The 12544-nt window shown below is 40.0% G+C and overlaps 1 protein-coding gene across 1 annotated transcript in view; it reads right to left on the bottom strand.

Moving 5' to 3' along the window:
* fancm (FA complementation group M) overlaps positions 1-12544 on the bottom strand; it is a gene marked incomplete at its 5' end in the record, with an annotated part of 45311 nt that overhangs the window by 12926 nt on the left and 19841 nt on the right. The window contains 9 exons of the mRNA XM_080042827.1: positions 2543-2707; positions 2990-3138; positions 3259-3499; positions 3654-3860; positions 4652-4830; positions 5265-5369; positions 5474-5566; positions 5811-5943; positions 8752-8883. Coding sequence (XP_079898953.1) covers positions 2543-2707; positions 2990-3138; positions 3259-3499; positions 3654-3860; positions 4652-4830; positions 5265-5369; positions 5474-5566; positions 5811-5943; positions 8752-8883 — 1404 coding nt within the window. The remainder of the gene's footprint in view (positions 1-2542; positions 2708-2989; positions 3139-3258; positions 3500-3653; positions 3861-4651; positions 4831-5264; positions 5370-5473; positions 5567-5810; positions 5944-8751; positions 8884-12544) is intronic.

The raw sequence follows: 12544 nt of genomic DNA, 5'->3' as shown, positions 1-12544 counted from the left end.
ATGGAGGCCTGAATTACTTGCAACTTCCTGGCTTTATGTAACAGTTCAGAGAAGGGTTACATAATGACAGAAGGGGAGGCCGGCCACCCAGCCAGCCTGCCTGCTCTGTGTCTCCTCTTCATAAAGGGAAAGAGACAATGCAAAAGAGAAGCACGACATGGTTTTGAATTTGCTCAGACAGAAAATCACCTCAAATGAGACAAATAGCTTCTGGAGTACAGGGCTATTAGTGTGGGCAAGATTTCTAAAAAAAATAAAGGAAAAATATAACGTTTTATAGATTTTCATTAAGGTGCATCGTTTTTTGTTCTTTCTCTTTCTCTCGCTTTTTCTCTCTCTTTCTGATGTTTCAGGAGCAAAATGCCCCACACGGTTGGGAAAATATGCTTTGTGGACATAAAAACACATCAGAGCTACTGCAGTAATTGAGGTGAGGCACATTTTTTCTGTGTAGGGAAACAAAAAACCAAACTTGTTTTATGTAATTCAAAAAAGTAATTACTGTCCTTTCCTGGAAACACTGATACATTAGAAAAATAAGTGCCTCTTTTCATGAGTTTTTGTTTTTGATCCCAGAGAAAAAAATATATTTTAGCTGGAAAGTTTAGTTATGCATTTGGTTTATTTTTATTAATATTGCAGCACTCACTTAAATGAAAACCTAACTGACACAGGTATCTAATGATTATGTATGCATTACTTAATGCATATCCAGATTAAAATGTTCTGCACATTTACCATGATTAAAAATGACTGAATGGATGTTAATGTGCAGCTTTAGTGGAAGTGGTGTGATGTGACTGTGCAGACAAACTTGAGTACTGTACATAAGTACAACTTTTGCTTGTACTTGCTACTTTATACGTCAATGCATTTCAGATGCTATAAGTGTAATCTTAAGATATTATGTTTAAAAAGAGGTGCTTAGTATAATAAAAAAAATGGTTGTAAAATCTGCAACAGTGCAAACATTATTTTAAGAAATTTAAAGTAGCTTCACCTCTAATAGATACACAATGGGAATGCTGCATACACAGCAATGCATCACTCTTTTACTTACATAGAAATAATTAAGACAAAATACTATGAGTGCCTTTGACTTGTGTACTATGGGATCACTTACTGTTAATCAAATAAAGCTAGCATGCAGCATCAACCGACGAGAAACTCTCCGGTTAATGAATGGCTGGTGGGGCAATCCTCACCAAAGCAATTAAAACCTACTTATTGAACAGTGTGTACAAATAACGACAGAGTGAAAATTACACACACAGTATTCCCCTGCCATAAAACAGGAAGTGCCACTGCCACTGCTCAAGAATCCGGTGTATGTACTGTCTGTGTGTTGTACAGTCAGCGTCCTGTTTATTTACTTTTGGACACTAAATAATGTTTTTAAATAACATTTTTGAAACTGGAGTTCTCTTTGATCATTGGGTAATTCTTGACCTAAATTCATCCACGCAGGAATGTGAAACATTAGCTGCCATCTTGCACTGCAATCCAGTTTTTGTTGTTCCAGTTTTTGTTGTTCCAGGTGGGCTTATTCTCTCCTACCCAAGTTCGGTCAAGACCCAGACTGGGTTAAGAGCCCATTTGTTTGTTCAGACGATAGTTAAGTTTTACCATAATCTCTGACCCAATTTCAAGGATTTGGACAAATTACTACTAATTAGTACTTATTATGATGGAACAATATTGTGAAATGGAAGCAGATTGGCAAAACGTAAAATAAGGATAGGATGAGACGAGTAATGGAAAGAGTCTTGTTGCCTTATTACGTGTTGGTTGCCCTGCCAGAGCCTTTCTATACAGATCCAGCATGATAACAACTGTTGTGTGACTGTGATGACCTGGCTGATAAAAAAACTGATCCATTCAAGCTACCGGTAAAACAAGATCGCTAAGTAAGTAGCAGCTAAGAAGACCCCTACACAACCCCCACACTGCTATTAGGTAAGCAGACAGCAGAAAACAGATGAGTGATAATACAAGAGACTAGGAAGCTGTGCACATCCAGCCTTGCCCTTTTAGCAGCTTGATCACCAATGGATAAAAAAAAACTACTTCCACATGACTGTAAAAAATTATATTTGGCACACATCAGTTAATCATTTCATTGTTTACAGTGCTTCATGCTAACATTTCCTACTGCTATTTTGGAAAAAAAGAGAATAAAACCACAATAACACCACGGAGCCTTTTCACCCTGACAGGAATTTTGCCTTCCAGCTCAAAACAATGAATGTTGTGACTCATCACAAAATCATGATCATATGTTCACATGCAACACAGCTGACTCCATTCGGCCTGGCTTGAGTTCATAAAGTTTTAGTCGCATAAACACAGCCCAGTGTCTTTCTTTTGAAAAGCAAAACCGAGCTAAAACAATGAAATATGTTCAAAGCCACGTTGTGAAACAGATTCATGAACTGGTGGCTACATGACTGATTCAATGACATCATCTTTCATATTAGTATCTATTTCCATGCTCACATAATGGACACAGGATCTATAAACTCGTTGTTGCTCCTGTTCTCACCTGATTTTCCTCTCTCATGCCATCTACAAGCTCCATCACCTTTATGAAGTGGTTGCAGCGCAGGGAATGATCAATAACATGGGTAGGTAGCGCTTTGTGCTGCCAGTGTCTCCATTCCCACAAAGATAGCTCTCTGGATGGTGGCCCGCTTTTGGTAACGCCCTCCTTTGGGACATGAAAAATACATTGTGTGAGTAAAACAGTAACAATATACTCAGGCCAGTAACAAAAGACAACAAGGAAGGATTAAAGCAGGGCTCTGACACTTATTATATTATTCATTTATTATTATTATTTTTTTTTAAATATCTAAATTCACAGTCACTTGTGTTAATGTGACAAAGCAGCTTTATCTTTGATTGCATCGTTACACATCAGCTGGTACTTGTCATTACTGCACAGGACAGGAAAGGGAGAAAAAAATGAAGCATAAAGAAAGAAAGAAACCTGAGGTGGTGGATGGTTGGGTATGGACATGAAGTGTGACTGTCTCAGGGCTGGGTGAGCTTCGTCTTCCTCCAGCCTCATGGTGGACGCCCAGAGGGAATATTCAGCGCTGGTCAGGAACCCGTCCGACTTTGAACTGCCCTGTTGAACTGCCACATTAAAACACGCACAAACTCAGACGCCAATGTCCAGTTTCCCCAATCAATCAAGGTACATTTTCTCAATCTCCACTATAAATCACCAACATCTACTCCTGCCTCATCACTCACTCAGGTTCTGCGGGTGGATGAGTGACGCCCGTCCCTCAGTGTGAGACCGCCGACCCCTGACAGACCGCTTGCTGCTCTCTCTGTGGTCAAACAGGCCACAAGTAATGTGCATCTTATGCAGGGTCGGCCTCAAGCCCTCAGGCAGCATGCGGGGACTGTTGGGGTACATGTGGAACCCGCTTCTGTTGCCGGTTATCGACTTGTGCACGCTGCGCTTGTTGCACTGGCTCTGGTTGTAGGTCTGAGAAGAGTACAAGGATAAAAGGTGAAATCAGTGATTCTGGAGAGGGCTTGTTGTCTAGATATCTTTACTCCGCTCTGATCGTGAGAAGAAAAATTGTATTTTGATATACTTTTTTTATTTATTTTTTGCAAATGCAACTAAAAACCCTCACCCTCTCCTCACGTCCCTCAGCCAGAATGATAACTATCCGTCCCTGCCGCTTGCGTCCAGTACGTCCCATTCGCTGCACCAGGCGGATGGGACTCTTCTGTGCATCGAAGCAAACAATAAGGTCCACCTCTCCGATGTCCAGACCCTCCTCCCCAACACAGGTCGACACCAGCGTGTTGAAGCCTCCAGTACGGAACCTAGACACCACCTACAATAAAGCTAATGGTAGTCAGAGTCTTCGAATCTTTCTTATTTAAGCGTTAATCCTAAACTCATGTGTCTACCCATTGGAAGATACAATAAATGCAGTATGTTCATACTTTTCTGTGATACATAGATTGAGATTGTTGTGTGAATGTTCATAATGCATTGGCAAAGATCAGGTCTATTTTTAGTATATGATGTGTTTAGAGGACTTAGTATCTTCAACGGCAGCCCTGAATTATTTATTTAAAAGGAAGTGGCATGGATTGTCTGTAGGGTACCCAGGGTTTGTTCTACAAAGTACATTTCTATAAAATACTATTATACGAGACCACGTGATCCCCTACAAGAGAGAAACATTTATTCCCCAGATTAAGAATGAACACTAGAGTGTATAAATGCATACTCATTTTACTCTCTGTAAAAAGGAGTCTTTGTTGAAACAAATATTTCTACAAATATAATTCTCCTTCTGTCCCACTACTGACAAGCTCCTATGGCCCACCACATCACTGAGCAAGCTCTGACAACACATCAGGAAGCACTACAATGGAAAGCAGAAATTCAGTACCATTGAAAACAATTAGTTATGTTATGTTATATTCAATGTGGAGGCTTTTTATTTAGTTTTGACTGAGTATTTGGGTTCGATTGAAGTTTCCTGGGCATTCGACACAAATTTGATCTTTTTTAAATGATTATTATTTAAATTTTTAAGAAGTCTTAAGAAGTATTACTATATATTATACAACGTACAGTATCATCATTATAAAAAAAAAAGCATTTATTCTCTACCTCCAGTTGTTCTTTTTGGGTGAAGCCTTTGACACCCTTTCCTGCTGAGGCTTGGCCCATAAAGGTCATGACCCTTATCAGTGGAGCATGGTGGTTCAACATGGCTGCTATCTCCTGCACGCTCTCACGGAACGATGAAAAGATCATCACACGTGTGCTTACTTCCTGAGGACCTGGACCTGGATTTTAATGAAAAAGAAAAGAAAAGGGCCTATTCAAAAAATTCCTTCAATAACAATGAGTGGGGGCAAAAGAAACCAAGACAAAGCAAAATACAGCCAAGGTGGTAAGGGGGGAGGGGAGGGCAGTGAGGCAGGAGTGATAATTGAGAGGGACTGTTGTCATGACTATAATTTCATTGTTAATGAAAATGTTGCATAATCAACCTTTTGACTCAGAGGCTGGACTACTTGGTTCTGTGATCCCCTGCAAATTGTATGTGTGTGTGCAACAAATGTCCAGAGGAAAGATCGTCAGTTCTCTGCACACTGCTAGATGCCTTCTCTTCGTTTTCACTTGAATCTGAAGAGAATTATATATTCCAGTTTTGACCTAGAACAATCATCCCATGTATGAGTCACACAGCATAGCACTGCTATAATACGTAAATCACCATTATTGTGTTCCGAGCTCTGAGCCCACTGTCTGAAGTGCTGCAGCACCACCTCCTCCAGTTTCTTCAGTTTAGGGTGACTGTACACGAATGGCTCATCTGGACCTGGAACATATTCATCACAGAGGATATGAGTCAAATACAGGCTGTGTCATATTCAGGACATTTAGAAAGTGGACTGAAGGTAACGGATGTGTTTTCTCAGGTACCAGCAGATGGCTTCACAAACATTCCTTCCATCTCATGGTAAAGCTCCATGAAGGTGGGAGTCCTCTGCAGCTCATTTCTGGCCCTGGACATCTCTGAAAACCAAACAAAGCATGGACAGCACACATGTTAAACATCATACTAATTATACACATATATTAAACATACTCCCATGGGTAGTGATGGACAATCGGGGGGGGGGGGGGGTGAATGGGGGAGTTGTGGGATTACAAACATGCGTATATGAGGAAGAAAGACTCCCTCATTCAGTAAAGCAGTTTCTGTGGGTGAAGTGCAATGAAAATACACGGGAGAAAGCCGGGAGGTGGGGTGACCGACCTCTGGATCCGTCCATGATTCCCTGGATGTAGAAGAAGAGAGAGCGGAGCCCCATCTGCATCAGCAGCTCGTAGCCATGGTACAGGCTGATGCAAAGGGCAAAGTCGCCCTCCAGCATTCCTTGCTGTGCACCCTGTAGAGAGCAGGAGAGCGTGTGAGGCCAAAGGTCCAAATTTGATAATAAAATAAAATATCAACTGCTCCAAAATATGTTTTACACTCTCTCTACTTTCACAATACATGAATGCATTATGTAATTTGCTAATAAACCGTTGGTATTTCATATGAACAATGCATCAAGCTTAATTCTTAATTATAGAGTAGACTAATGTGATGTTTTTTCATCAAGGGACTTTGTTAAAGCTCCCATATTATACACTTTTCGGTACTATTATACACCATATTATATGGTCTTAGTGGTCCCTATTACGTTTTTCTTTAATTGTTTGCTGAAAAAAACTTTCAGATAATTTATTGTACTATGCTGATGTTCAGCTAATCTCACAATGGCCTATTTTTTAAAAAGAGCTGCAGCTCCCCTCGTAAATATACAATCTTTGAGCTCCCCCCGCCCCCTGTCCGGAAGCGAAGCCAGATACGCCTCGCCCTCTGTCTGTCGGGGCCGTGGACCAATAAGAAATAGGGGTGTGGGCTGCACAGTGGAAGCTTCTGGCTTTCCAGTTTGTGAGGTCAGAAACGAGGAGAATTCTGACTGGAGTATATTTGGGGGGAGAGGTGGGGGTTTCAGAAAGGGGGAGAGTGAGAAAAAGAGAGATTGTTATTTTTTTTAGCATAATATGTGACCTTTAAAGGTCACATATTATGCTAAATGCACTTTTTAAATGTGTTCTAACATATCCATGGGTCCACGGTGTGCCTAGAGATTGCCAAAATATAAAAAAAAATAACAATCTCTCCTTTTCTCACTCTCCCCCCTTTCTGAAACCCCCACCCCTCCCCCCCAATATACTCCAGTCAGAATTCTCGCCGTCTATAACGTCATAGACGGCACAGCCACATCCCCATATTTTCTTTATATGTCCATGCTTCCCCCCCACATTAGTAACCAGAAACTTCCACCGTGCAGTGTTCTATGATAACTCCCCTCCCCCCATTTCTTATTGGTCCACGGCCCCGAGATCCTCGGGAAAATTTTCCGAGCGACAGCCATGTTGTTTTCCCCGCTAAGCGACAAGATGCCCATAGTACAGCAAACCATGCAGAGTGTTGCATAAACCAACACAGAAGCATTCTGCTCATAATCCACTAATTTATCTTAATCACAGCAGTCTTAATAATGCCGCGTTTATAACGAAACAAAGCTTAGGGAACTACTTGTGTAGTAATTCTATCGGTGAAACTAAAAGGAATCTCCAATGGTTGTTTGCCTGTTATTTACCTAGTGTAGCATGTAGCTTCGGGAGTAGCACCCAACGTTTGCTTCTATTACACTAACTTAGCTTTCCCATTGCAGTTTAATAATGCCTCATTTTTAACACCACAAAGGGTGGGAAGTTATTCCTGTAGAAACCAAATGTGAGGCTACTGTTTTCACTGGTTTTAAATCGTCCGAGTGTTACTTTTAGCCGTTAGCGCACATGTAGCTTCGGATGTAGCACCCAACGTTTGCTTCTATTACACTAACTTAGCTTTACCATTGGAGTTTAATAATGCCTCGTTTTTAACACCACAAAGGGTGGGAAGTTATTCCTGTAGAAATCAAACTTTGAAGCTACTGTTTTCACTGGTTTTAATCATGTCAAACTGTTATGTCAAAGTATGGCTTCGCTCCGGGTAAACACTGTGTTCGCAGTCACGCAGTGTCTCTCTAGTATCACGAGAGCACGGCCTGTGTTGCCAACTCTTCAGTAAGGAAAGTAGCTTTTGGCTGTCCAAAAAGTCGCTAGAAGTCGCCAGATGACGTCATCGCCTAATTTGCATATTTGTAGACAGGGGTTTTATACAGTAATATTTGAATAGGTGAGGTTCTAGTGCTATGAACGTGACAATCGCATAAACAACCAACGTGACCCCCTAGCAGTAATCATACATGCTCATAGTTTAAAAAAGCACTGCATGACATTTTGAATTGCACTCCTCGTAGACTGTAGAAGAGGGGGGGAAAGCTGCTACAACAACTGCTAATAGGGATGCTAACGGAACACGAGCGGAGAGCGAGAGGTGTGTATCTTCTGCTCTGACCGCAGCTGGGAGGGGCTGCTGCGCGAGGACCGGGCCGCCTGGCAGTGCTCTGGGAAGGGGGAGGGGCCGGGAGGCTCTCGCTGCTCGTTGAGAAGCGTTAAAAGTGATGCTTGCTTTGGCGAAAAAGTCACCAATAACACAAGAAAAAAAAGCTAGATTTGTCGCTTGTCGCTGTTTGGAAAAAAAAGTCGCCAGGGGGGCTGAAAAGTCGCTAAATATAGCGACAAAATCGCTAAGTTGGCAACACTGAGCACGGCAGAGACGGTGGGAGGGCCCGGCAGAGAGGTGGGAGGGGCCAGCCAGATCGCAGGCTGCAGACACCAATATAGGTCATCCGGAGACCAGAGGAACATCAGGGTATAGAGGCTTGCTACAATAAATGATCTGAACGGGTTTTTCAGCAAACATTTAAAAAAATAAGTATTAGGGACTACTTAGACCATATCAAATTGACAGCAAAGTGCATAATATGTGAGCTTTAATAAAGTGTTAGTTGAAGAACAGGATTTTTACGACGCCATATTCAATTATTTACACTACTATTTACTCATATATACATACAGTATTTTAGTGACAACCTTAAACTCAATGTTGTCAGATCCAGGACCAGTAATTTATAAAAAAGAAAAGAAAAAAAAAGAGAATCAGAATTACTAATGCATCATGTTAAACTGTGTATTATAGCACACAGCATATCACATAATGGCAACTAGTAATGGATTGAGAAGAGAGTCCATGCCTTAACGAGAGGTGGTGGGTTCTTGCGGAACTGATCCCTGGCGAGGATGATCTGGTATTTGGTGAGAGTCCGCAGGTCTTTATGAGCCATCACTCGGTTCTGGACCAGACGAGACATGAATTTCTCCAGCACCTTGCAGGAAGAGTAACAAACATAGCCTACATAGGTCATCAATAAAAGGCCATTTCCTGTGTTAAGGGGTAATAAATCATGTTGACTTGCTGGCACGTTGCTCACACAAAGCTGGAAGTGTCTCTCACACACACACACACACACACACACACACACACACACACACACACACACACACACACACACACACACACACACACACACACACACACACACACACACACACACACACACACACACACACACACACACACACACACACACACACACACACACACACACACACACACACACACACACACACACACACACACACACACACACACACACACACACACACAAATACACCCCCTTTGATCACTTTGAGATAAGCAGGGAGTTACATCTATTGGTAAACAGATTTGCAAGGTCTGAATAGAAGTCTAATTTCAACAAGAGATACACACACACATAATAACAATAAATGTTTTTCTCCTCCTGGACCACTTTTCTTATAATGGGACGAGAAATGGAAGCAGTTTTTCAAATAGACACCCTTTAACAACATTCATCTGTCGTCAAGGCCGCAGATAATGGCAGGCTGGGTCATTACAATTTCAATTTTCGCCACGTGGTGACACAGCTGCTCTAGAAACCCATCAGAAAAAAAGAGTGCTCTTAAAGAGGAAGTGGGCTGCCTTTGGAATCAATGGGTAAAAACATTTCATTTTGTAACCCATGACAAGCCATTGAGTTTTTTTTTTTAAATCTGCTAATGGTGCTTATGCTCTTGGAAGTTGAAAGGAGGCTTGACTTAATGTGATGTGCAAAGTAGGGCAAATATTGTCAGCCTTACCTTTATATATGCATCTCACATTTTTTTACATTCATAGTTTTATTATAATATAGGCTACACTTCAACATTTTTAAACCTTCTATATAATATATAAACAATCTGTTTTTTAGACATACTGTCACATATACTTTATATTTCATATAGTACTGCCACCAATAGGATAGGAAGAAGTGTTTAAGTATAATATGAAGTGTGTTTGTATGTTCCAGGTACCAGATCATCCTCACCAGTGTCATTTTTTTTTTAATATACAGTATAGCCTATATATAAAAAAATATATATATAGGCCTATATTTTTTTTTAATGTTATGTGAATTATATTTTCTTTAATTGAACTTTCCTGTTGAAGTGAAAACTGATTGGGCCGAGCCAACCATTTTCATTGCCAATCCTCAGCCTCCTTCTCTGAGGTTCACTGTGCATGTGCTTCATGCAGCTTATGAACACAAAAGGTATAGGTTGAATAACGACCACTTAATTCCTCTGACCTTCAAGAAAACATCAACAGGTTCACCTAGCCCTAAACATTCGTTCATGTGTGTGTAAGGAGGCCAGCCCATCTGATTAGGATTGTGCTTCATCACATACGATATGGTTTAAGAAATTAAAAAACTGAGACTTAACAGGTGATTGCAGCATGTATGAATTTAGAGAAAATACGTTACACTACCCAGGGATCCGAGAATAAATTTGACCGAATTTGGCGCCCCTTCCTAAATTATTTAAAAAAAACAATAACTATAGAAGAGTAGCTCCCCCCCTCTTTTTATTTGATTTAATTTGATTTCTTTATGTGTTTTTTTTTGTTTGTTTTTTTCATATTGATTGTTTATTTCTGTTTCTTGTAGTGTATATTTCGTGTTGTTGGGTGTGAGGGTGGGATGTGGGTGGGGTATGTTCGGGAAAAAAAGGGGGAAAAATTTGTACGAATTGTGCTACAATTTCTGTGTTACGAACATTTAATAAAAAAACCTTTGAAAAAAAAAAAACAGGTGATTGCAAAAAAGTTTTTTTTTTCTTTTCAATTCTTCCAACTAAATCCTGGTCAAATGACTAACAACCCCTAATTAACTGAAATCATCCAATTTCATTATTAAAAAGTAAAAGGTTTTTATATTCATTCATACAGCATGCTGAGAAAGGTATAACAAGTTTTGGTTTGATTATTTGGGATAGAAAAGAGGATCATCATTTAAATTTCTACTATTAATTCATATGTTACTGTGACTAATTAAAAACACAAATAAGTCATTGCCTTGTGAAGAAAACTACAATACTGTAGATTACAAAACAGATGTAATGTATGATGAGTAATACTTTCAATTTGTAGGTAGATGCAAGATTGTACAGCTCATCTCTTTAAAGAACAGAAAATTGCACACATTTCCTTTTCTTTGAGATATATTTATTGTATTTTGTATTTTTTTATTGGATACTTTGACGGGCTTTAACTATATTTATCATATGACTATTGTATGCACCAACAGATACTGAGCACAGAATGATGTGACAATGATGAAAACATGTGTAACTGCTTCAAAACCTTCTGCTGTTTATTGTACTTTTGTGGTTCTGGCGGAATATAGGTTACCCATTGTTACATTTGAGAAGAAAAAAATGTATTACATGAAAAACTGCCTTGCATGTAGTGCAACAAGCTACTACACCGTTGATGGATGTCCATGACAATGTCTCTCCATTGATTTATCCATCTAACTATTTTGTGTTTCAATGTGGGTAATAATAATATACAGACAAGCTCATCATTGGTGTGTCCAAAGTCCTGTTAATGTTTCTGTGAGTAAAAATAATCTGAATAGTATCAAACAAATTTGTTCATTGTGAGCCAATAAAAGTAATCCTCAAGTCAAATGTATACTTTACGTTATATGCATGTGTCTTGCTGTGCGTGTCAGAGAGAAACACACAGCCCTATCTATGTAATTAGACAGGTGGAGCTCAATGAGGTAGGTGTGAGCAGTGGTCAGGCCCAGATTATGAGTTTACACAGAACTGGATTAGTGAGGTTGCTGGTTTTGTCTGGTTTTAAAATAGTAAAATAATTAAAACAGCAGAAAGCAAAACCTATTCTATAAAGTTTAAGTTTCCAGCACTCTGATTTGTCCAATACCACATAAGGCGGCAACTAAGGATTGTATTTTTATAATAATTACCTCAAATAAATAATGATATAGTCTATCTATACAAATTTAGAACACTGTTAGAACACAACTCAAGCAGTTAGTGATATCATTAAAACCACATTAATCCAGTGTTCCCTTCATTGATCTGTATCAGATCAGACTTTAAGGTGCTGTTTCTGACCTACAGTTAAAAGTAGTAAATGGGCTTGCACCTTCATACCCGTCTAGTGTCATTGCACCTCATGCCCCATCCAGGGCACTACTGTCTGTCCCCAGAGTTAAAAAGTGGTCTGCATGTAATACGTTTGTAATTAAATTGTGTTCATTTGTGATTTTTCTGTAAATGTATTCTTTACACAAGACATCAGTGTATTCAAACAAACACAACATGTCAGAATTGGATTATTCTCAATACAAAGAGAGGAGAGGAGAGGAGAGGAGAGGAGAGGAGAGGAGAGGAGAGGAGAGGAGAGGAGAGGAGAGGAGAGGAGAGGAGAGGAGAGGAGAGGAGAGGACGTGTGCTAAACGTCGTCTACAGCAGCCGCACTGGGCATGCTCAGTTGGGGCCTTAAATTGATTGGTTGAAGGGCATGTAGCTAAGGGACGCGGGGAATCAGAGTAGGAAATAGCAAGACAGAGGCAGCTATTAATAACAAAACCTACGCAATAAAGAAACACTCAC

Source organism: Ammodytes marinus (genome assembly GCF_949987685.1).
Source record: "Ammodytes marinus genome assembly, chromosome: 15".
Classification (NCBI taxonomy): Eukaryota; Metazoa; Chordata; class Actinopteri; order Uranoscopiformes; family Ammodytidae; genus Ammodytes; species Ammodytes marinus.
The sequence above is the reverse complement of the archived record's forward strand: the minus strand, read 5'-3'. Positions and strand labels throughout refer to the sequence as shown.